The sequence below is a fragment of the Pelecanus crispus genome, chromosome 6, assembly GCF_030463565.1.
Source record: "Pelecanus crispus isolate bPelCri1 chromosome 6, bPelCri1.pri, whole genome shotgun sequence".
Taxonomy (NCBI): Eukaryota; Metazoa; Chordata; class Aves; order Pelecaniformes; family Pelecanidae; genus Pelecanus; species Pelecanus crispus.
Genome location: NC_134648.1, coordinates 53,938,633 through 53,963,638, shown reverse-complemented (window position 1 = coordinate 53,963,638; position 25,006 = coordinate 53,938,633). Strand labels below are relative to the sequence as shown.

The window sequence follows — 25,006 nt, the reverse complement described above, 5'->3', positions numbered from 1 at the left end:
TGTTTTGAGTGAACTGGTTTCAAGAATGATCTGTATTTGAAATAATTACAATAGGGTGATTCTAAACACTGCATTATCTCAAGTGCTGTGTTGGTGTAGTGTGTCACAAGTTCTCCCCTTTCATCGTAAATAACTTGCATATTAATTGTTAATGCTTAATACTAATTTGGTTCCTAAATGTCTCTAAAAATATACTATTATGGATGAGAATCTGTGGTAATGTAAATAGGATCTGTATACTTGGGGACTGTGTTTATATTTCTGGGAGCAGCCATTCTGTACAGACTGCTGTTCCACAGTTTCTCCTGCGAGACTGGTACATAACTTTTCCAATTTAGACTGTTTTTGTTTCTTTTCTTTGAAACATTGGCTAGTTTTTTCCTGGAAACAGAAGAAGAGGCAAATTCCTTTGGATGCCCTTTGGCATGACATAAAATCAAAACTGTTATTAAAATCAAAAATGTTATTAAGTTTCTTCCAAGCATGCCCCTGAATCTGGGAAGGCTTCTAGGTCCCATTTTCTGCATGTGTGGGTGCAGGGAGCTGTAGAAGGTTTGAGAGCAGACGGGTGCTCCAGCTGCTCTGTGCAGTGCTGCAAGTTACAGTGGTCTGCTGGTGCTATACTGCAAGTTATGTATCTGACAGGAGGGAGTAAAGAAGATGCAGTCAGATTCTTCTCAGGAAATGGGCACAAATTAAAATACAGGAAATTTCATCTAAACGTAATAAAAGTTTTCTATTGTGAGAGTGGTGAGACACTGGAACAGGTTACCCAGAGCAGTTGTAAAGTCTCCATCCTCTGTATTCAAAACTTGACCAGAGAAGGCTCTGAGATAATCTGCTGTAGCTGACCCTGCTTAGGGCTAGAACACCAGAGGCCCCTTCTCACCTCAACCATTCTGTGATTAAAAACCCAAACAAATAAAACCCCAAGGAAATTGGAGCAAAACTCTGATTGTTTTATCATTTCTTCTCCTTTCCTATCCACAAGGAGTGTTACCAATTTTTCTGAACAAAGTAAAAAGATGGGATGTGTTTTTTACTTTTCCTCTTCATAAACTTATTGGTTAGTTTGTTCTGTTTTACTTTCAGATTGTAGTTCAATAGGATGGAGATTTGCTACTTGGAGATCCTGCTGCAATTAATTGGGTATTGAATCCTTTTGTTACAAATGTTTGATTCCAAGAAATCTTTTATTTTTTAGCTGATTTTGGAGACTATGATCAGTATGAATCTCAGGAGTTTCTACAAAGATTTGCTTTGTTTCCAGTGGTAAGTACTTTAAATTGGTAAATTTAAATTCTTAAATTGATAAATTTAAATTTAAATCTTTCCTTAGATTGCTAAATGCAAATCATTATTAAAGACTCCATGATCCATTTAGCTTACTGCTTCCTAGATTGTCAAATGCAGTAAAGGTTTTCTTTGAGTCTGGAGTGAGATATGATACCTTATATTACACAGAAGCAAAGATGTTGCAAGATCTTTTCAATTTTATTGTATATTACACTGAAAAGAAGGTTGGGGTGGAGATGGGAAAGTGAGTAAACCCACTTCAAAACAGTGTTTGTGCTTTTTGTTTTTGTTTGTGTGCATATTACAGCATCTAAGCTCCAAGGCTAGTGGAGGGTTGATTCGCCTGTGTAAAGGAACTATAACCATTTAATTTTGTAGAATTTTTTGTATTTCATTCTATAAATGCTATCTTACCTTAAGGGTTGGCTACAGGAGGAAAAAATATTGGAAGAAGCGACACAGAAAGTTGCCTTGCTGCATCAGAAATACAGGTAACATTTCTAAAACTGTTGCTTAATTTTGACATGATTGCTTCAGTAGCTCAGGAAGTTGGGAATCTCAGAAGACAGTTGGACTAATTTCACCTCCAATTTAAATGAGTTTTTCACTGATACATCTGCATTAAAATTAGAAGAATTTTTGCTGAATGAAAGTGAAAAGAGAACAGAATAACCATTAAAATAAACAAGAAGATTCTGCTTGAAAATCAAGAATACAGGACACAATTAAATAGTGTGACTTCACCTCTGTAATGTTTCTAAAACTTGTTTATGTGAAGTTGTGACCCCAGTAAGGATGTTTCTTGATAAACAACATTGGCAGATGCTGAGGGCAGTAGAAATGTAGAGACAGTCACTGTGCCAGAATGCTTATCATCTTAAGTAAAAGGTAGCTAAGATGCAGTAGTCCAAGACAAAGGAAAGTTAAATTCTCTGTTGTCAGTTCATCAGTGAAAAATGTTTGTGACTATGTGAGTAATACTGATTTTTCCTGTATTGTTTTAAAACAACAGTTTGAAAATGTCAAATCCATTTATCTTTGAAATGCTTTCATAACAAGGTTGCATGGTTAAGGTTCAGCAAAGAAGACTTAGAATCGTTTAAGTTGGAAAAGACCTTTAAGATCATCCAGTCCAACCATTAACCCACACTACCAAGTCTACTCTAAGCCAATCAAGGGTAGACTAGACTAAACCATGTCCCGAAGTGCCACATCTACCCGTTTTTTAAACACTTCCAGGGATGGGGACTCTACCACCTCTCTGGGCAGCCTGTTCCAATGCTTGACCACCCTTTCCGTAAAGAAATTTTTCCTAATATCCAACCTAAACCTCCCCTGGCGCAGCTTAAGCCCATTTCCTCTCGTCCTATCGCTAACTACGTGGGAGAAGAGACCAACCCCCACCTCACTACAGCCTCCTTTCTGGTAGTTGTAGAGAGCAATAAGGTCTAAATATAAATATTTTACCAGGCAGTAATCTGCATGACATAAAGAAAAAGTGAAGAAACAGAGATTGATGTTTGAAAAAGTATTGAGAGACATATGAATGAGCATGACAGGATTTTGCAGGTAGAGATAATGTCTTTTATGAGATAGGTAGGCAGGGAAACACAAGCTTTTAATCACTGTGACACTACTGCAAATCTGTGAGAAAACTGTCTTTGCCACTTGGTCTAATTAAAAAAAATATTACCTTTACCTACAGATCTTGTCCTTCTCATGTTTTCAGACCCTTACAGTTAAAACTCTAGACAGCATTTAGAAAATGAGACTCTCTTTCCTGAAATGTGAAGCATCACACTTCATCTTGGTCCTAAACATGTACTGCAATAGGAGAAATTCAGGTCTTGAACACATGTGCCAGAATAATCATTCTGGTAAAGTGAGAAAATATGGTGACAATGATGGATTTGAAGAAGAACGTGATAATTGTCTGCCATTAGCAGAGACGATAATTTTAACTGGTCTTTGTTGCCATTTACCCCTAGAGATGCCTGAGAGAAAGAAGTTACTAGAATCAAAGTGGAAAGGCTGAGACACATATATCGGCCATTGGTACAGATGAAAACAGCATGATTTGATGGTTGCCTGGATGTGTTGGGGATGGTTTTCAAGCTTTGACAGTGTCAGAGTAAAACAAAGATGATTATTTTCTTATTGACAGTACTACCTGATCGTTGTTTTCATTTGTAGAGGCCTTACTCCTCCTGATGCGGAAATGTTATATATGCAAGAAGTAGAGAGAATGGAGGGCTATGGTGAAGAGACCTATCCTGCAAAGGTAAACAGGGCTTTGATCTTTGTCTCAGTTGCTCTTTTTCCCTGTGTAAAAAGAGTTACTTCCTGCCAAAAATAAATAAAAACCAAAAACCACACCACCCTTTTTCTCCCCCAGAACTGTAAAAGTAGTTGCTTCTGATGTGGCTTTGCTTTCAAAGACTTTTTGCATAGTTTTTTGCAACTTCTTACAGGACAGCCAAGGAAGTGACATATTCATTGGAGCATGTCTTGATGGTATCTTTGTGAAACACAAAAATGGTCGTCCTCCTGTTGTATTTAGGTTAGTATTGTTCTTTCTTAAAATATCTTTGTGCACTTCACATTTTATGTGTGTTCCTCACTAGCATGAATGACTCTCAGATATAATGTGTATTTATTCATTTGATAAACCTGAACGTAGTCTTGTCATGCTACAGTGAATACTGAAGTCCATGGGAATTTTTCAACGTATTGACTGCAGGATGAATCTCTTTAAGCCAGATTAATTCTAAGAGATGAACATTTAATATACATTCCATTACAAAACATTTATTGAGTCAAAAAGGAGCAATTCTCTGCACATAGAATATCTTAAGTCCTGAGATGGGCACATCAATTTACTTAGAAATATTCCATTGTAAAATTTTCCAGGAGTTCCTTTCATCTATTGTCTATAAAAGAAACAGAGGAGAGTCACATGATAACATTTGTTTCATTATTTTGGATTCATACATTGGTTTAGTTTATTGTTTAATGTTCTGATAGTTGAATTGTAGACACAGGCGTGTCTGCAACTTACCTAACAGTTAAAATTCAGTCTTCATGCGAAATGGCCTGGTTCCCACTGACTTCAAGAGGGGTTCCTTGAGCATCTTTGGACAGAATTTGGAATAAATTTAAAAAAATGCATATTGAATTTTTTTTTTTTTAATGAATCTTAGTAATCTGTAGTTATCACTAGAGCAAGAAAGGTGTGATTATTAGTGAACTTTAATCATCTAGAATTTACTTTTTGGCTGAATATGAACAGAATCTTGAAATCGTGTGGTCCAACAGTTACTGGAACTTGTGGTGAGTTTCTGGGGTTAGAGAAAGTAGCAACTGTGCTTCTTTCTATTAGTGGTTTTGTTTAACAATTTATAAATTCAGTACTGCTAACTGTCCTTCACAAAAATCTCTATCTCTGCTGCTGATAGGAGAGCTGATGCCAAGTTCTTTTTAATTGTGTAGAGTGGTAGAACTGCCCTGCTCTGCTTTCTTGCAGAATGAAGCAACAGCTCTGCTGTCTGACTTCCCAAGCAGACAGGGAAGAGGAATAAAGCTTTGTCCATGCATTTCACATGACTTCCCAAAGAATTGTGGATACAGTGACTGTGTAAACATAAGACAAAAGTTGCACATTGGAGAGCATCAGAAAGTATTCATATTCCAATTTCAGGATCCAGTTTTCTGCTCTATTGCTTATTTGTAGAATGACCATGGGCAGTTCTACTGGGGATAGATGTATCATGGTATTTGGGTGGCAGAATAGCATAGACAAATGCCTCACTAGTACAATTTACAAAGGCTGGGTCATGCTTCAGGTTGGTTCAAGTAATTTCATAATTGCATCCATAAATGCCTATGAACCAAGGTCTTAAATTTGACGGGTCTTTGTTCTACATCAAAATGGGGACATTAATGTTTCTCTACCTCATGCTTGTGATGGTGAGTAGCTATGGAGAATGTTATCAGCCTGTCGTGGTTTAGCCCCAGTTGGCAATCAAGCACCACAAAGCAGCTTGCTCACCCTCCCACCCCAGTGAGATTGGGGAGAGAATCTGAAGAGCAAAATTAAGAAAACTTGTGGGTTGAGATAAAGACAGCTTAATAATTGACATAATAATAATAATTGTAATGCAAAGGAAGACAACAAGAGAGAGAGAAACAAAACCCAGGAAAAACAAGTGATGCAACCACTCACCACCTGCTGACCAATGTACAGCCAGTCTCCAAGCAGCGACCGCTGCCCCCTGGCCAACTCCCTCCAGTTTATATACTGATCATGACGTCATGTGGTATGGAATATCCCTTTGACCAGTTCGGATCACCTGTCCTGCCTGTGCCCCCTCCCAGATTCTCACTGGCAGAGCATGGGAAGCTGAAAAGTCCTTTTTACTAGTGTCAGCACTACTTAGCAACAACTAAAACATTGGTGTGTTATCAACATTATTCTCATACTAAATCCAAAACACAGCACTATGCCAGCTACTAGGAAAAAAAAATTAACTCTATCACAGCCAAAACCAGGACAGTATCCACCCCTTATTCTATACCATCTACGTCATGCCCAGGTCCCACACTTTCCAATACGTTCCAATTAATCACCACCACTTTTCCTATCTTTTGGTATATACACACAAATATCATTCTCTCAGTCTATGGGCCCTCCCTCTAAAATGTCCATTGAGTTCATGTAGTCCATGACTTTGGGCTCCATCTGTCATAACAGTCTTTCAGGGCAGGAGAGATGGTGTGTGGTGTTGGACTGTTGCATGCTGAAGCCAGTTCTGGTTCCATCATCTCTGCTCTTGTCCTGTTCTACCATCGCTGCACTTTGCTCAGTTTCATCAAGGTTCGTTCTTCATTAATCTGTGCAATTCTTACTGTAGTACCATTGATATGGCATATAGCCACCATAAAAGTGATGACATACAGAATTATATAGCAATTAATATCATACAATTCAGTTAATTGGCTATTTTCACCCAAAATCAAATCCCCTTGAGGCCATCAGAATTCTCCATCCTTTTGCATCACCCACCAAGTGCACCCAGGTCCTTGAGCAAAAGCAATCCCACAAATGGGTTTGCCTTTGCCTGAGGCAGGAGTAACCCAGACTGTCTTCCCCAGCATATTTTTTATGTGCACTACAGGCACTTTATCCCCTTCTACAGTATGTAAAAGTTTTGATCGGGCAGGGCCAGCTTGATTGGCAGATCCCCTAGTGTTGACTAACCAGGTGGCCTTTGCTAAATGTGTATCCCAATGTTTGAATGTCCCAGCACCCATTGCTGTCAGGGTAGTCTTTAACAGCCCATTGTATCATTCGACTTTCCCAGAGGCTGGTGCATGATTGGGGATGTGACATACCCACTCAATGCCGTGCTCTTTGGCCCAGGTGTCTATGAGGTTGTTTCGGAAATGAGTCCCGTTGCCTGACTCGATTCTTTCTGGGGTGGCTTTTCAAGGCCCAAGCACATGGCACTTGCCTTGACGGGTTTGCGGGAGCGTGATATGATCAATCTGCCAGGCCTCCCCATATTTATATTTCAGCCATCTCCCTCCACACCAGAGAGGCTTTAACCGCTTGGCTTGTTTGATTGCAGTGCATGTTTCACATTCATGGATAAGCTGTGCAATAGTGTCCATGGTCAAGTCCACGCCTTGATCACGAGCCCATCTATATGTTGCATCTCTTCCTTGATGGCCTGAGGTGTCATGGGCCCAACCGAGCTATAAATAATTCACCCTTATGTTGCCAGTCCAGATCTACCTGAGCCGCTTCAATCTTAGCAGCTGATCCACCTGCTGGTTGTTTTGACGTTCTTCAGTGGCCTGACTCTTGGGTACGTGAGCATCTACGTGACGTACTTTTACAACCAAGTTCTCTACCCGGGCAGCAATATCTTGCCACAACGCAGCAGCCCAGATGGGTTTGCCTCTGCGCTGCTGTGCTTCCGCTGGTGCAACCACCCCACAGGGCATTTGCCAGCATCCGTGAGTCAGTAGTGAGATAAAGTACTGGCCATTTTTCTTGTCAGCAATGTCTAAAACTAGCTGGATGGCTTTCACCTCTGCAAACTGACTCGATTCACTTTCTCCTTCAGCTCTTTCTGCAACTTGTCGTATAGGGCTCCATACAGCAGCCTTCCACCTCCGATGCTTTCCCACAATACGACAGGACCTATCGACAGGGTCCTCTCCCACAATATGACAGAGCATATTGCTTCTCATTTTCTCACAGTTTATTATAGTGGGACATCTTCAGCACGTGTCATCTTCCTCTGGTGATATTCCGAAATCTTTGCCTTCTGGCCAGTCCACGATCACTTCCAAGATTCTTGGGCGACTGGGGTTTCCTGTTCGAGCCTGTTGCGTGATTAGTGCAACCCACTTACTCCACGTAGGATCAGTTGCATGATGTGTGCAGGGGACCCTCCCTTAGAACATCCACCCCAGAGCACTGGCAGTCAGGGTGCCAGGAGGAGCTGTGCTTCAGTACCAATCACTTCTGAAGCAGCTCAAACTCCTTCATACGCTGCCAATATCTCTTGGAGTACAGCAGGCCTGGGATCCTCTGTATCCCCAACTCCAAAACCCTAGGGGTCGACCTCACATCTCCCCTGGTGCTTTCTGCCAGAGGCTCCAGGTAGGGCCATTCTCCCTGGCTGCAGTATAGAGCACCTTTTTCACATCTTGCCCTGCCCAGACTGGGCATTTTTTTTTTTTTAAATTGTATTTCAATTACTAAACTGTTCTTTTCTCAACCCACAAGTTTTCTTACTTTTGCCTTTCTGATGCTCTACCCCATCCCACCGGGGTGGAGAAGGTGAGCGAGTGGCTGTGTGGTGCTTGGTTGCCGACTGGGGCTAAATCACAACTATAGCCACATCTATATAATGAAAATGTAAGTTGTATAAGTACCTTTAGAGAGAGTCCTGTATGTAGATCATGCTTTTTACCTGTGTTTGTGCACTGCAGAATATTCTTTTAATAAATCAATGATACATGCTTTATTTACACTAACATGATGCTAATGGATCAAACTACATTTATATTTAACAAGTTGAATAAATATACGGTATTATATTTCTTGCAATCTAACTTTTTCTCATCTGTCAGTGTGTAGGAGAGTTGTAGAAAATATGTACAATAATGCCCTAATGGCTTTTTTTAGTGTAGATCTTTTTTTTCCCCCTAGAATGTATAGTTTGCTTTCAGGCAGTCAGGACAATATAATTTACTGATAACTAAATTTGTCTAAATTTTTTTTTTTTTTTTTTTTTAAAGAACACTTGAAAGAATTTCACGTGGAAGACAAGTAATAAACTTACTACAGTACATGTTGTGCATCTTCAGAAGAGTCACATACATATTTTCCTTTCAGCAGTCATTTAATGGATATGGAATTGGTGGTCTGCAACTTGTTCAGATAGATTGATGAACCTTTTATTTATCCATATTCTTGGTGGTGGTTATGTTCCTCAGTTGCATTTTCTGTGGTTTGAAAATCAGAGCTTACTGGTCATGTTCTGTCCCTTTTGTCTGCAGGTGGCATGATATTGCCAACATGTCCCACAACAAATCCTTTTTTGCATTAGAGCTGGCAAACAAAGAAGAGACAATCCAATTCCAAACTGTGAGTAGATTTTTACTTTTATTTTTTCACTAAGGCATCGGTAAATAAAAGCACAAATTAAGACTGCTAATTTAACTCAAAGGATAAAAACTACTTTTATATATTTAGAAACTTTGAATTGTATGAGTGAGTCAAAAGTAATAATACTGTCTCTGGCTAGCTTTCTACAGGAAGGCATTAAAAATCTGACCTTTTATGTTGAGTGCATTGACAAGTTTGGTTCAGGTGGTCATAAACATTTTCATCCAATCCAGTAAAATTTCTAGCATGGTTTTTTGACTTTTAAGTCAGTGGCATTTAAAGATAAACATGGTCTTAGAGCTTTGCTGGAATGGGCCATGGCATTCCTTGCAGAATTGATTTTATGTAGCATCTACCAGTTGCCTTTGTCAAGAAAGCAGATGTTGACAATCTTATGGCATGATATATATATACTGTAAACTGTGTTAGTGTTATAGCTGATATGGGTGTCTTCAACAAAAGGCTTCTACTTTAAACTTTCATAAATCTAATAAAATTGTTAGGCTAGAGTGCTTGTTCAGGCCTGCAAAATACAGTTTTAGGGCAAACCTGGTGACAGTAATGAAGTTATATTAAAATGAAATCAGTCAATGCTAAATTAATCTTAAAAATTTCCGTGGCTTGTCTGAAAGCAAGTGAAGGGTGTGCATATTTAGCCTAATATGCAAATTTTGGTTTTGTTTTTTGGCAGGAAGATATGGAAACAGCAAAATATGTGTGGAGGATGTGTGTGGCTAGACACAAATTTTACAGACTAAATAAATGCAGCCTGTAAGTAGAATACAGTAGCAGAACCCTTGGTGCTCTTGAAGCTTCCATTGGGGAGTGAAATCTTTTATAACCTCTGTAATGTCTTTACTGTCCTTTTTAGATGTAGTAACTAGTGACTTGGGGTTTTTTCTTAATCTTTTTTGAGAAAACACTTATCACCAGTTTCTCAAACATGTTCTGCTTTATAACAGAGGACAATATTAAACACTGAAATCTTACCAAAAGTAATAGTGTTTGGCCCCTGTTGCTGGATCTCAATTGTTGTGACAGACTTTAGTTGCTTTGGGGCTACTACTGCTAGAATGTTTGTGAGCTACTGGAATCACTGGGATTTTGGCCTGGGTTTGGGTGAATTGCTCTGAAAGGACACTCTAGAGGCCTTTAAAAGGGTGGGAAGTGTATGTGAAGCACTCCTGAAATGTGCTGGATTGACAGCTGAGAGGTATGTGGTCCTTTGGATATCCATGGAATCTGTATAGCTCAAGTAGCACCAGTGCAAAGTAAATTTAATACAATTCATCAAATTAAATTTAAATGGGCTGGTCTCCAACTTGTAAATCAAGGGCTGGAATTTGAGGTACTCCACTGGTATGGCTTTCCTTCAGTTAAGTTACTTTAGTCAAAGAATAGAGAATTAGACCCAGTGAATAGTCTGTCATAAAAAAAGCATGATTCCCAAATGTTCCATTCCTCTTCTTCGTACACAAGAAGATAGCTGTGGAGGGTTTGGTCCAAAATTTGCTGAGGCCAGTGGAAAGATAATGGAATATTTTGTACCACAGATGACTTACTAGTGTCTTTAATGCTAAATTATTTTAGAAGAGTAAGATTAATTTGGAACCTTACCTCTAGGTGCGTAAACCTGGCTGCCTTTTGACAGAGATAAGAAATATTGGTAGAGTAGTGCATTCGTGGGACTTGTGCATTGCTATCTGAATAATGTCAGTTCTATAGTTCTGTATTGAATGTCAGTCTCTAGTTTACTTATTTTTACCATTTCACATGGTTTTATTAATAGGTAAAGCCTTCAAAAAAACTTTTCTGATTATCTCTAAGATTCCCTGTCATCTGGTCCTGCTGCTGAAAACTGTCTTATGCATGCCTGTATTAAGTTCAGGGTTTTTTTTCTTTATCTGTACGTACCTTGTCTTTAGAGACTCCCTGGACTCTCCACCTGAGGAGGGCTCTCAGAAATCTTCCCTCATTCTTTCCCTTCCACGCTTTCCAATCCTTTCTCGTCCTTCACTTCCCAAAGGGTGAGCTGAAAAATCATCTTTCTTTCTGAAATCTGGCAGTTCCTGCATTTGTAGTATTCTGCTGTGTTTTGACCTCTGTCTTGCTGCAAAATGTACAGGTACAGCGTAGGGTGAGGAAAAAGGAGCTTAAGGTTTCTGAACCTTACATCCTGGAGGCAATCCAACAAGTTATGAAAATCTATTACCACTAGCTTGAATGTTAGAACATACAAATGCTCATGCAGTATAGTCATACTTTCCAGTTCCTGTAACATCTGTAATGTTTCTTAATCTGTAAACAATTTTATGTCTGGTCTTGTAGAACAGGTAACTTAAAGTATAAGATTTTATATGGGGTTCAAATTTGGAACTAGTCTCCAGTTACTCTGGTGCTTTTTCTGCCCTGCTGCAGTGCTTCAGGGACATCTCCTTTTTATGCTTCATAGAAAAGAGGCAAATAAATAACTGAGGGACTTTGATCCTGATTTTGTGATTCTGCTCATACTGTCTGCGAGGGTGGTTTATGCACAGAGCTCTTTCCTTTGGAGACTGTTGGGGAGGACTATTTAACACAGGGCCTGGCTCCAAGAAACGTAGAGTGATTTTTAACTGAACTTGGGAGCACTTTCCAAGGTTTGAAATAGGTCTTCATGGTGTTAAGAATCATTTCTCATCATAAAATTTCTTCTGTAGACAAACCCAGCCCGTTACAGTGAATCCTGTTAGAAGGCGGTCTTCATCCAGGATGTCTATGGTAAGGAGAGCAAATAGTTTTATATTTGCATTTTTATGGATTTCAGTTGACTTTGAATCAGACATTAGTTTCTTTCAGTGAAATGAGCAGTGAAAAAGATGAGTCTAGTATGTGAGGAACTGTTTCTGACTTGTAGAAAAAGCTGCTATGTAATATCTGAATAATGGAATGAAAATAATCACAATGAAAAATATTTTAAACACTTCTATTATTAATTTGATTGCTCTGTCTCTAGGAGACTCATCTAGGAGACTCTCCTAGATGTCAGATGGCAAGATACAGTCTTGGGTTGGTGGTGTGTGGTTTTGGTTTTGTTTCCTTTTTTTTATTATTTCTTGTATGACCTCACAGAAGAAGCTTACATTGCAGAGAGAAATGGTTTAAGACTAAGGCTTTGTGTATGTGTGTGTGTATATTATACACTATATATTATACTTATAATATTATACATTATATATAAAAAAATCTTTAAGATCTATTTTTAAAATAATGAGTTTTTAACTAACAGTAAGATGCTTGCTTTCTTAGCCCAAGCCTCAGCCTTATATGATGCCTCCACCACCTCAGCTGCATTACAATGGTCATTACACTGAACAATATGCATCCTCCCAAGGTAGGTTCATTAAATCCAAGGCCACGCTACACAACTTCAGAAGGTAAAAGCTATAATTTGCATTTATGGCTACTTTAGCTAGAGCTGAATAAATTCATAGGGTGAACATGGGATACGTTTGTACTACAACACTCCTTGAAGTGCTTGCTGGTACTCTAGGCATATAGGCTACCGTGAAATAGAATCATAGAATTGTTCAGGTCAGAAAAGACCTTTAAGATCATGGAGACCAACTGTTAACCTAGCACTGCCAAGTCCACACTAAACCATGTCCCTAAGCACCACATCTACACGTCTTTTAAATACCTCCAGGGATGGTGGCTCAGCCGCTTCCCTGGGCAGCCTGTTCCAACACTTGACAACCCTTTCTGTGAAGAGATTTTTCCTAGTCTCCGATCTAAACCTGCCCTGGTGCAACTTGAGGCCATTTCCTCTTGTCCTATCACTTGTTACTTGGGAGAAGAGACCAACACCCACCTCGCTACAACCTCCTTTCAGGTAGTTGTAGAGAGCGGTAAGGTCTCCCGTCAGCCTCCTTTTATCCAGGCTAAACAACCCCAGTTCCCTCAACTGCTCCTCCTCCATATCCTCTCCTATGGGATATGAGCAAAGTTAGTTATGATAGCATATACAGCAGCTATAGACTTGTGTGAGTTTAAGCTGATTGTTGTTTTTTTGGTTCATGTACCAAACTGGTATGTGGCATTGCGAGATCCTTGTCAATATTGGTCTTAATAGCTGCAAAAAGTAACTGAGCCCCCAGACAATTCAGACAATTAAAAAATAACAAAAAAAAAAAAATTAAACACAGGATGCAGGAAGAGAGAAGTTTCTCTCAGAGTTCGCTAGAGTACAGGGTGGTGGGGAATGCAGAGGCTAAGGAAGTCTGCAAGTTATGTTCAATTGGTATACATTTGATTGAAAAAAAGAAAGAAGAAAACCCAGGCAAACCTTAATTAGAATTCTCAAGGGATGCACGCTCCTAATCTAAGCATTTTATAGTGGAGTCATGGCTGCTTTCTCTCCTTTTTTTTGATTGTTACACATTGTGTCTTTAATTAACAAAGTTGCTGCCCTGAAGGGCTTAATCTAATCTTTTGCAAAGTTGCCTCAGTTTTGATAGGGACCTTCCAGTCCTACAAATCAACTGGATAAAAAAAAAATACTCTAACAACTCACTGGTAAGGGAATAAGCACATTTTCTATTAAGCAGAGTTACACAAGTATTTATGAAGGTACAGGTGTATAAATTCAGAACGTAGCTGAATTCTTTCCAATTTAGTGTTGGAATTATTGCTGGATACTTGCTACTGTACACATCCTATTTCTGAACAATTTTTTCAAAAACAAAATAATTTTTTGAGTGTCAGCGAATTCATTAACATAAGAGTGGCAGTTACTATGGTGAACCTGAAGAGTTAAATCATGAAAGGCATCTAAAGCAATGACTGAATTGTTCTCTTCTGGAGCTTGGAAAATTGTACATCCAATGAATTAATGGGTGAATTATTAAATGTATATTGGATGTATAAACTGTTAGCTCATTTTCTTTACCCATCAGAGTGGGTATATGTTAATATGCAAACAATACATGGTGGTGGTTTAAACTATCTCCAAGATTTCTGGAGAAAAGTTAATTTGTTTTTGGTTTTTTTTTTTTTTTTTAAGGTCTTGTACTATATCTACTTATGGACTGGGGGTGGGAGAAGAGTGAGGGGTTTTTTGCTTGGTGTTGTTTGATTGTTTTTAGGTTTTTGGTGCTTTTTTGGTTGCTTTTTTTCCTTTCTTGCTGTTTAAACTGATCTCATTAGTGCAAACTGTGGTGTAGATGTCCTTTCTTTCAATTAGGGTGGTGTAAGATTGATGTGGATTTTGTTTAACTTGAACTGAAGCTTAACAAACCTATCCTAAACAGAAGAAAGCCATTCTTAAACTGAGACAATGTTTTCCAATAGGAATTTGCATCATCTAAATGAATATAATAGGTTATTCTGGTATACGTACTTTAGGTATCAACAACAACAAAGAAGCTGGGGTTGTGTTTTTTTTCCTTCCCATTTCAATACATAGCTAAGAATAACTGAGATTTTGAAAATCTCAAACATTGGTTAGCTATGTCTTAAAAGAGGCTATCTTTGTTTGTCTTAACAGAGGATATCTTTGTTTGATGTCTTGGACATAAAGATTGTTCTTAAACTTTACTTTCAGATAACCTCTTTGTGAGCAATCAGAATGGATACTACTGTCACTCTCAGACTAGCTTGGATAGAGCCCCTCATGACTACAGTGGTCGGATCCGCAATGGTAGTGTCTATAGTGCACATAGCACAAACTCCTTGAACAATCCACAACATTACTTGCAGCCGTCCCCCATGTCCTCTAACCCAAGCATTACTGGAAGCGATATCCTCAGAACTGATTATGTCCCATCACACAGACATAGTGCACTAATACCACCTTCTTACCGTCCCACGCCAGACTATGAGACTGTGATGAGACAGCTGAACAGGGGAATGGTGCACACAGATAGACAGAGCCACTCAATGAGAAATCTTAACATCGGCAATTCATATGCTTACAGCAGGCCTGATGCCTTAGTTTACAGTCAACCTGAAATACGAGAACATGCTCACTTTGCTTCCCCACAATCTAACCATTATCCATTTAACTTGAACTACAGTTTTCATAGCCAATCCCCCTATCCCTATCCTGCTGAAAAGCGCCCAGTTGTTGGGGCAGTCAGTGTGCCTGAGTTGACAAATGTGCAGCTTCAGGCTCAGGACTATCCAGCACCAAATATAATGAAGACCCAAGTCTATCGACCACCTCCCCCATACCCATATCCAAGACCTGCAAATAGTACTCCAGACCTTTCACGACATATCTACATTAGCAGCAGCAATCCAGATCTGATCACAAGGCGAGTGCACCATTCTGTCCAGACATTTCAGGAAGACAGCCTGCCTGTGGCACATTCTCTTCAGGAAGTCAGTGAACCTCTAACATCGGCACGCCATGCTCAGCTGCAGAAAAGAAACAGTATTGAAATAGCAGGCTTGACTCCCAGCTTTGAAGGAATAAGAATTAAAGAGAGGACCATGTCAGCTTCTGCAGCAGATGTGGCTCTTCCGAGAGTTATCTCAGAAGGGTCACAGCCCAACATTCTGATGGAGAGAACAAAGCAAAAAGAAAGTGAGCAAGAAGAAAGTGTGAACTGTGATCATAAGAAAACCCTTTCAGATGCCACTATGCTGATTCACAGTAGTGAGGAAGAAGAATTTGAAGAAGAAAACAAGGCTAGTACAAGTCTTTCTCCTCTCCCTGAAGATCAAACACAACTTTCACCTGTTATGGGTGGTTATTCTCATGATTCAGTACTGAACTACCCTTATAGCTCTGTTGCTTCATCTGCTGGCCCTTTGCATATTCTTGAGCCTAAATTACATATTACAGAGACAGAAAAGAGAATGAAAGATATGAGCCCTGTTCATTTACTAGTAGAAAGCCAGGTACAGAGAAGAGGGGAAGGACTGCTTACTCCATCTATGTCGGAATCTGATCTTACAACGTCAGGGAGATACAGAGTAAGGAAAGATTCAGTAAAGAAGAGACCTGTGTCCGATCTTTTGTCTGGGAAGAAGAATATTGTGGAAGGCCTTCCCCCGCTAGGTGTAAGTGGATACTATTCCTCTTGTTTCGGGTTGTTCTGTAGCGGGAGTGGTGTGGGGTTTTTCTTTGAAGTTTGGGGTTTTTTTTAATCAACCTGCGATACTTTTAAAACATGTGAATTAAAAGCTACCTTAAGCTTGACCTTTATTTTCTGTTTTTCCCTGATTAACTTTGCTTAGCTATCTTTTATCACCTTCTCTGCCATGTCCCAGTTCTGTTTGTATAGTCCTCCCGCACAAATCCAGCTGTGCAGCCTCCATCTGTCTGATACACCTAACCTGGCTAGCAACTGTAGAATGAGCTAATTTAAAGTCAGTTCTAGATCCCAAATTCTGCCCTACCTATCCTGGAACAGAAGCAACTCTTCCCATTCCACTACCAGCTTTCTAATCTTCCTCTCACTGAAAAATCGGATGTAGCTGAATGTTTACTTTTTTTGATTCATTTGCTTTCTTCTTCTGACCCAAGAGGGGACCTGATGCGTTAGGCAATAAATTCTTTCCTTGCATTCTCTTCTTTCCTCCATCCCTTCCCCTTTTCATATCCTTTCCCTTTTGCCTTCTTTTCAAGCTGTTTTTATCCCACTAAAGGTATTTCTTGCTTGCCATGTCTCTTTCTCCTACTCCAATTTTACAAAGCCCTAAATAGTGAACAACTGCAAGTTTCACCTTCCTGTAATTAACAGAAACATCAAGGTCTGTGTGGGACTGTACAATTTCACTGGCAGTCCTTACCACTTGTTTTATTTTAAACTTTTATTCAGTTTTATGTAGTCTGTGGCATATTTCAGGTGCTAATGAGGAAGACCTTTTTTTTATTATTTTGCCTTTTAAAATTGATGGTTGTTAACTTTGCCTGCCTGAGTTAGTGTCAAACAGTTTTCTGCACAAATTGGACTGCAGTGGAACTACCGTGTAACTTCTACTGCTGTAGTAACTGTTACACCTGATGCTGCAAAAGCTAACCTATGCAAAAGCTATGTATTTAAATAGCTACTGCTCTCACATTTTTTTGTCTGTCAGACTTGCTATACATGAACACAATGAAATGAACCTTCATCAGCTTCAATTCGTTTTATAATTGTGTATGTTTTTCTAAATCTCCTTCCTCTTCTTTGTTATGTGGATATAGGGAAAAAAGGTGTGTTCACATTTAGATAGTCACTTAGTATCTTGTTCTCCAAAAGATACATTTTCAGACACCAATGTGTCTACCAAAATCATGCACTGCCTTTTCCTTCTGATGCCTGTATAAATGTTCAAGTCAACCTTTGAAATGAAATTGATATTAAAACTTTTTCACTGGAAGTGTTCAGTAAAATACTTCCTAGTTCAGTAACATTTAAGAGTGCCATTGCATAATAGAGACTATTACCCTTCTGTATTCAATATTGAGATGAATATCCTGGTAACAAAGCTGGCCCCTACCAATCTTTGCACGTTTTGCTTTTCAATGAACTCTTACTGTTGTGTTTGTGTTCACTTCACTTTTAAATGTGGTCTCATCCTCTTAGCTTTGTCTTCCTATTCCTTACTACCATTTAGTTTTTGAAAACATTGATTATCATTCAAGCAGCATATACACTAACATTTTCAGTGTATTTTTGTTAACAACCAAACTTAGCAACTGCAGGAATGATGAAGTTTTCTCTTACACTTTTTAAAAGAGTCATTTGAATTTATTCTTTCATAAAAATCCCCCTTTGGTGTTTTTCTCAAATAATGAATGGTAACTTCAATAATTTAGATTCATGGCTGGTTCAGGGCTTGGATCTATCTGCAGATCTGTGTTCATGTTTTGTATGTGCAGTTTGTTGCAAACTTAGTCAAACATTTAACTGTATCCAAATATCTTAAAGGTACATGCTCATTGTTGTGCCTGCTTGTAGGGAAGAAAAGTGCCTGCAAACTGAATTGTCTAGCAAGGAATCATTTTTATGTATTTTTGGAGTTGGAAAGTGATTTCAATACCGTTCAAGAATGTTAATTATCCAGAGTTGTCAACTCACACCCTCAGTTGTGAGCTTTGTAGGGAACAATATTTGTCATTCTCATGCAGTTTCATTAACCTGTCTGGAATGAAGACAGACTTGTGTTGTGTCCTTGGAGGAATGTAGTCCCACCACCCTAATCTCTCACTGCAGTGCTTATCAAAAAAAAAAGGTCAGAGCTGTTTGCAGAAGGGGTCAAAGAAGTATCCTTTGCTTAATTGAACTCATCTGGTTTCTGCTTTATAGATTCATCAGATATTTAAGAATATTTACAAGTTTTAGCTTTTCTTTTGCAGGGTATGAAAAAGAACAAAAATGATGCAAAAAAAATAGGGCCTCTAAAGCTAGCTGCCCTAAATGGACTAGCTTTGACTAGAATGCCTCTGCCAGATGAGGGGAAGGAAGAATCAACGAGAGCAACAAATGATGAACGGGTATGTTGAAGTTTTTTAATGCTTGATTTCTCTTTAACGCTAGTGGTTTTTCAAAATGAAAGGTGCTTTGTGTTGACTTTAAAATGCTTCAGATTCAAAGCAACTCAAATACTGAGAATAGAAACGAAATGAAGAATGAGACTTCTGATTAAGTCATTGCTAGAGGTATTGTGTGTAACTCAGATTTTTCTTTAAGATTTAAGATGACAGTGATTCAGATTATAGTTTACCCTTTGAACATAGAAGAAGCAAATGAACTAGTATCTACTGATAATTTTTTATGCCAAGCCTTTCTGTTTTCTCTCTTAATTTTTGGGTTTTCCAGACTGAAAACATGTGAAAATTAAAATTCTGAGTGCGAGATTGAACTTAGTTGTAATTATTAGTAATTCATACAATTTTTACAATAAATGTTGTAGTTAAATTGCATCCCCAGGGTGCAATCTGCTTGTGCAGATTGTATATATCTGTTTTCCTCAGGTGGATCCCTGAAAATATAGACGTAACTTGTGTGATATGCAGAAATTTTAAATTCAGTAAAAGATCTCAGATCACTGAGAGGACATCAGGTTCTAGAATTTGAGGATTATTCTTTGAGAAATAACAGGCTCCATCTGCTTGTTTCAGGGTAAACAAGGTCAGTAAATATACTTGAGCCTGCCTCATATATCATTAAATAGGCGCAGAAAAGTGAAATACAGTCAATATCCAGCCTGTGAAGGGCTGCGTAGAACAGTGTTTTCATCACACATCTGACCAGGGAGCAACTAGATACATCAAGGTCTACAGTGGTTATTGTACATTCTGTGACCAGTGGTCTCTTCAGAATCCGGTTCTGAGCATGGTTGGGCATCCTCAGCTGCAGACCCCCTATAGGTCAATTTGTTGACAGTCACTGGGCAGGGATTAAAACCTGAAGGACCAGTCCTGCTCTCACCAGCTTCAGTTTTAAGGAACAGGTCAAGAAAATTAATTGCAAGTCAGACAGTAGAAGTTTAGTCTTGGAGTTTGAAAGCTTAGAGTGAGATCCATAGGAGGCAGCTTTGACTGTTCCATCTCAACACAGTTTAAGTTCTTTTTGAACTATATATACACTCCTTAAAGATGCTAAGGGACAAAAATTAATATTGTGTTACTGAGATACAGTTCTACATTTAGTACCTGTGTTGGTTATTTCCTTTTACTTACTTCCATCATCTCCTCCTGGATTGACCTTTATTGAATTCAGCCATATTATTATTCAGCTAGCTCTGCCCAAAGTGTTGAGGTAAAAGAAGAATCCATAAAGTCAAGTTATGAAAAAGACACATCCCTACACTTTCTCTTCAGGCAGTCATGTAGAGGTAGAATAGATACCATGAATGTGAGTAATTCCTAAAACAGTTGAGAAGAGGCAATGCAAAACAGACATGTGACATGAAAGGAATTCCAGACTGCAGATACTTTAGAAGATGACTTTAAAGTTGATTCAGTGCCTGTTTCATTGCTGAGCTTCATGTTATTATCAGTTTAAATGAGGAAATTTAGCCTAAAGATAATAAAGGAGTTTGTAAAGTTGATGTATTGATGTATTGGTGTGCAAATTGCGTATGATTGATGTTTTACACCTTCCTCTGCAACATTTGGCATTATGGTTATTTGATACAAGACACTTTTCTGAACTGATACCACAGAGCAGTTGCTGTGAGAGGCTGGGGACATGTGACATAGATGAAATTTTCTGGCTGAAATCTTACATATTATTCCTCTAATTATTGTTTGGCAGAGAGATGCTGGAATTCCAGAAGTGTCTTATGGTTTAGAAGGAACTTGGTTTCAAAAGAATAAATCAGTGGGGGGTGGGGTGGGTGGGGAGGAAGCAGCTTATTAAATAGAACAGAATGAATTATACTAGTAGAAAAAATCCTGGGTTTATACCTCAGCTGCAGCAAGAGGTCCTAAGAAGGCTGTGCTGCTGTATATCAAGTTTAGTGTCTTCAGCCTAAGAAAATGTAGAATATTGGTAGTGAATTATTAGCTCATTGACTGAGGCAAGTGTTTTGGTTTACATTTTTAGAGTTTTTCCTCCATCCAAATGACAAAGTTGACTTAATTTTTTTTTTCTTTTTATTACAAGGTTAAAGGCGTCCTTTTCAAATTATGTAATCTAACATGCTGTATTGAGCAGGAGGATTAATGAGTATTTCTTGTTCAAGGGTATTTGAGGCAGTTTGTAGTATAGCATAGCTATCTGGTTTGGCCAAATATTTCTTTGCCTATCAGGGTTGTCTTCATAGAAACTATGAAGTAATTTTTATTTCACCAGTGGTATCCACAGTCTTTGTGACCTAATGAAGTATAACAGGCTTCTTAGTTTTCACTTGAACAAAATTCCTGCTGGTTAGGGTCCCTTCTAATTTATTCTGGTATGTTTGTGAAAACATTAATAGCTGGAAAAGCATTGAAAAAGTATGTAGGAGAGGAAAATACATACGTTCTATCCTTCATAAATTCTCTGTTAAATATTAGAACATGACTTTGTATGGTTATCTGTGTTCTGTCTTTCAGTGTAAAGTTCTGGAACAACGGTTAGAGCAGGGGACGGTATTTACTGAATATGAGCGCATTCAAAAAAAAAGACTTATAGATGGTGAGTGCTCAGTAGCTCGGCTTCCTGAAAATGCTGAAAGAAACCGGTTCCAGGATGTCCTTCCTTATGATGATACCAGAGTAGAGCTTGTCCCAACCAAAGAAAATAACACAGGTTACATCAATGCATCTCATGTCAAGGTGAGAGAAATATCGTTGGAGAAATATTTTCCATTTCATGTGGTAACTAAAAATGGATTTGGCTATCAGTTTTGGTTTGGTCAGATGAGTAAGAATCCCTCGCTTTCCTCTCTTTTTCCCTCCTTCTGCAGAGTTTTTTTTGGGAAAGGAGGAACCTGGTTTTCCTCATTATGTAGAATAATGGAGGGTTAATTATTAGAGAGGTCATCTGCTTTTTGCTTGTGTATTGATCTACTGTATTCTTTCTCTCTCTGTCTTGTCTCTCTGTGGATTGGTGCTAACAGATGGCACGTCCATTCTTCCCAGAGTTAAGAAGGCAAATAGCTTTATAACAAACTGGGATCCTTTGCAATGATTATGATATTTTTGGACTGCAGTGACAATCCTTGTTATTTCTTCCTATTCTGTACTCTCAGACCAGATCCACAACAGGAAGTAAGCTAGCGCCCAGCTTAAGCTTTTTTGTTTGGTTAGAGGAACAGATGGAGCCAGGGGGAAATCTGGTCTTTCATAATCTTCAGTTGCCTCCTTTCCCGAGCCTTAGCTCTTCAAACTCTGTTGCAAAAAGTGAAGAAGTTGCAGGGTGATCTCAAGAACCTTCAAGGCAGTTCGTTCATTTTCAGTGCATTTACCTTACAATTGGCTTCATGCTTTCTCTGAAAACAGTTGAGATCATCAAAGCAGCAGTTGTAGTTGTGTTGCTGTCTTTTTTTAATAAATCTGTTTGTGCACTGACATGGTAGTATGGTTTCTATACTTGAAGTCATTCACATATGTTGAGTAACTCTTCTGACCTTTCTCAAACAAGATAATATTTTTTGAGGAAACATCAGCTAATTCTGACTTTTTAGTGCAAATAATAGCATTTACAGCACCAGGGTATGAAAGCTTCTCTAAACCCAAATTGGCTAGAAAACTTAAATTCACAAAAGAGCAATACAATTTTATTTACTTACTTTTGCATTATACTTATGATGTAAATAGGTTATCTAGCTATGTGCCTATACAATTTTAAACATTGTGTCTCTTCTGCATCTAATGTGATAAGACGCAGCTAAAAAATGGGAGGCAGATACGACTCACAACGGGCTCCTACTTCTGCAGTGTTGCTGTCTTTTTTCAGTTTATGCATCTTCAAATGGCTGACTTAAGAATTGGGGAAAGGAAGTTTTCAATAATTACTAATCTAATGTCTTTCTTTTTACAGATCTCTGTTGGTGGCATAGAGTGGGATTACATTGCTACACAGGGACCTTTGCAGAATACATGTCAGGATTTCTGGCAGATGATCTGGGAACAAGGGATTGCCATCATAGCTATGGTGACGGCAGAGGAAGTGAGTAAAAACTGAGCCAGGTTTCTCCCAGAAATTCCACAGTGATTTTGTTACAATCTGTTAGAGGAAGGGTATCTTTGCTCCAACAAGAAGACCAAACAAAGATAAATTTCTGGTGACCCCTTTGCCATTCTGTCTTGCTTTCCTTGGCAGAAAGATGTAACTTTGCACTCTTTCTGCTGGAACGTTGGTTTACTCAGTGAGAAACCATAAGACTGTAGTAGTACTTAATAGACGAGAGATACAGTTGTTACAGGAGCATTAGTTATATGAGTGTTCTTATGTTTCTTGTTAAGCAAGTGTTTTACTTTTAAGGAAAGTGGGCGAGAAAAAAGCTTCCGATACTGGCCACGTCTTGGTTCAAGACACAACACTGTAACATATGGAAGATTTAAGATTACCACACGATTCCGTACTGACTCAGGCTGCTATGCAACTACGGGTTTGAAGATTAAACATCTTCTCACAGGACAGGAGAGAACAGTTTGGCATCTGCAGTATACTGACTGGCCAGAGCATGGCTGTCCAGAGGATTTAAAGGGATTTCTCTGTAAGTTGTATTTAATAGCTTTGTTTTGAGTGGGGTGGTTTTTTTTTTTAATACCTCCTAAAATGGCTGCTATACTTGAATTAACTTTTGATAAGTATGCCAAGCATTCTGCTGTAAAAGGTTTCTTCACACCAGCAAGATACTGAATTATATTTTTAGCAGGAATATACTTGCCAGTTTGTTAAAGTGACTGTTTATGTCTGAAGCCAAATATATAATTTACTGAAAGTTCATATAGATAAAAAGAATTGCATCACGTACTACACATTTGAGTATGTTCCAGCAGTAGCAAGACGGCCATGAGCTGCATTTGGTGGGGAATAGGGGAACAAGGCAAGAAAAGCCTTACGAATGTTAGATGATCTTTACAGATCTGTATTGCTTTGGTTGGGATATGACTTGTGATTTATACAGTGTGTCATTTTTCTGTGGGATGTCATTTGCTAAATTACTACTTTTCTGGTGGCCATACAGTGTAAGAGCATGGCTTACGGGGCTTCATCTAAATTTATTATTCTTATCTTGTTGAACTTAATAGCGTACTTGGAAGAGATACAGTCAGTGCGGCGCCATACGAACAGCACTGCGGATCCTAAAAACTCTAATCCTCCTGTACTGGTACACTGCAGTGCAGGTGTAGGACGAACAGGAGTGGTCATACTGTCAGAGATCATGATCGCTTGCTTGGAACACAATGAGGTGATCTCTTTTTCTTTCTCGTGCTTTAAATAATACTAGGTAGTGGAAGAGTAAATAACCTGCCTAATAAACGTTTTATGGTTGTTCATTTGAGCTTTCCCAAGATGCAGCCTTTGGAAGAGCCCTTACAAATATGGCAATTCAACAGAAGTTAATAATCTTCTAGAGTTGCCCACTTACACACTGGGTACTGGAATGCTCATTTGGATTCTTGACTCCATAAGATCAACATCTTATGTTGAGTCACTGAGTGGAACAAGGTATGCCCTAAGCTGCTAAGCATATTTCAGGATTTTGCCTTGACTTTACCACTTTTACTTCATGCCTTAATTTTAATTGATAATATTCAAGAACATGCTTTGTAGCCAGTCTCTGTGCTTGTTATTAAATATTTTATTCCTACGTGTAGTATATTTGCAGTGCAGTCTCAGCAGAGGACAAAGAGATAGTTTAATAGAATAAAACCTGGTCCTGTCAGCTTTTAGCCAGAAGTGAACAGCTGTAAAGTGTTTATTAATAATATAATATGCTAGCTGAGACTCAACAAACTGATTGTTTCGTTGTACATTCCTGTCCTAACACTGTGACAAACTTTTGCAGCCATTAGATTTATGAAGACCCATACCTCATGAGATAGGCAAATTTAACATTATGCATATTTCACAGTGGTGTAGTGCAGTCCATACTGTAGGCACGGGCAATGAATTGTCAGAGCTGAAATTAGAGCAGCTGATTCTGCCCTTAGATCACTGGTACTGCTCTGAACCTCCTGCTGAGAAAGTGCAAGCCAGTCTCCTTGCTCACCAGTCATTTGTAATGGTTTGTTCTCTTCCTCCAGATGCTGGACATCCCACGAGTGCTGGACATGTTGAGGCAGCAGAGAATGATGATGGTGCAGACTCTTTCGCAGTACACTTTTGTCTATGGAGTTCTCATTCAGTTTCTCAAAAGTTCTAGACTTATATAATCCTGCCACTTCCTAAGGGACACTGAAAGAGTTTACAGAAAGAAAATTACAGTTGTCCAGGCAGACCTGCTCTCACTGGTGTTTTCTTCATATGATGAATCACGCAGTCCCCTTTTAGGGCTGGTACGTGACTGTTAAATGCGAGTCAGTGTAACAGTCCCTGCAAAGCAGGATCTTCGCTGGACTAAATTTTTCCCATGTTCAGCTGCAGTTATATTAGGGAATGATTTTACTTGTACTGG

General features: G+C 38.8%; 1 protein-coding gene across 1 annotated transcript in view; it reads left to right on the top strand.

Annotated features, from left to right (window-relative positions):
• PTPN21 (protein tyrosine phosphatase non-receptor type 21) overlaps positions 1 to 24,764 on the top strand; it is a 40,434-nt gene extending 15,670 nt beyond the window's left edge. The window contains exons 4-18 of the mRNA XM_075712511.1: positions 1,205 to 1,272; positions 1,717 to 1,787; positions 3,490 to 3,577; positions 3,768 to 3,856; positions 8,869 to 8,956; positions 9,669 to 9,748; positions 11,677 to 11,737; positions 12,266 to 12,350; positions 14,559 to 16,021; positions 18,306 to 18,443; positions 20,991 to 21,212; positions 22,420 to 22,548; positions 22,864 to 23,098; positions 23,637 to 23,797; positions 24,636 to 24,764. Coding sequence (XP_075568626.1) covers positions 1,205 to 1,272; positions 1,717 to 1,787; positions 3,490 to 3,577; positions 3,768 to 3,856; positions 8,869 to 8,956; positions 9,669 to 9,748; positions 11,677 to 11,737; positions 12,266 to 12,350; positions 14,559 to 16,021; positions 18,306 to 18,443; positions 20,991 to 21,212; positions 22,420 to 22,548; positions 22,864 to 23,098; positions 23,637 to 23,797; positions 24,636 to 24,764 — 3,107 coding nt within the window. The remainder of the gene's footprint in view (positions 1 to 1,204; positions 1,273 to 1,716; positions 1,788 to 3,489; positions 3,578 to 3,767; positions 3,857 to 8,868; positions 8,957 to 9,668; positions 9,749 to 11,676; positions 11,738 to 12,265; positions 12,351 to 14,558; positions 16,022 to 18,305; positions 18,444 to 20,990; positions 21,213 to 22,419; positions 22,549 to 22,863; positions 23,099 to 23,636; positions 23,798 to 24,635) is intronic.
• Positions 24,765 to 25,006: the final 242 nt, after the last annotated feature.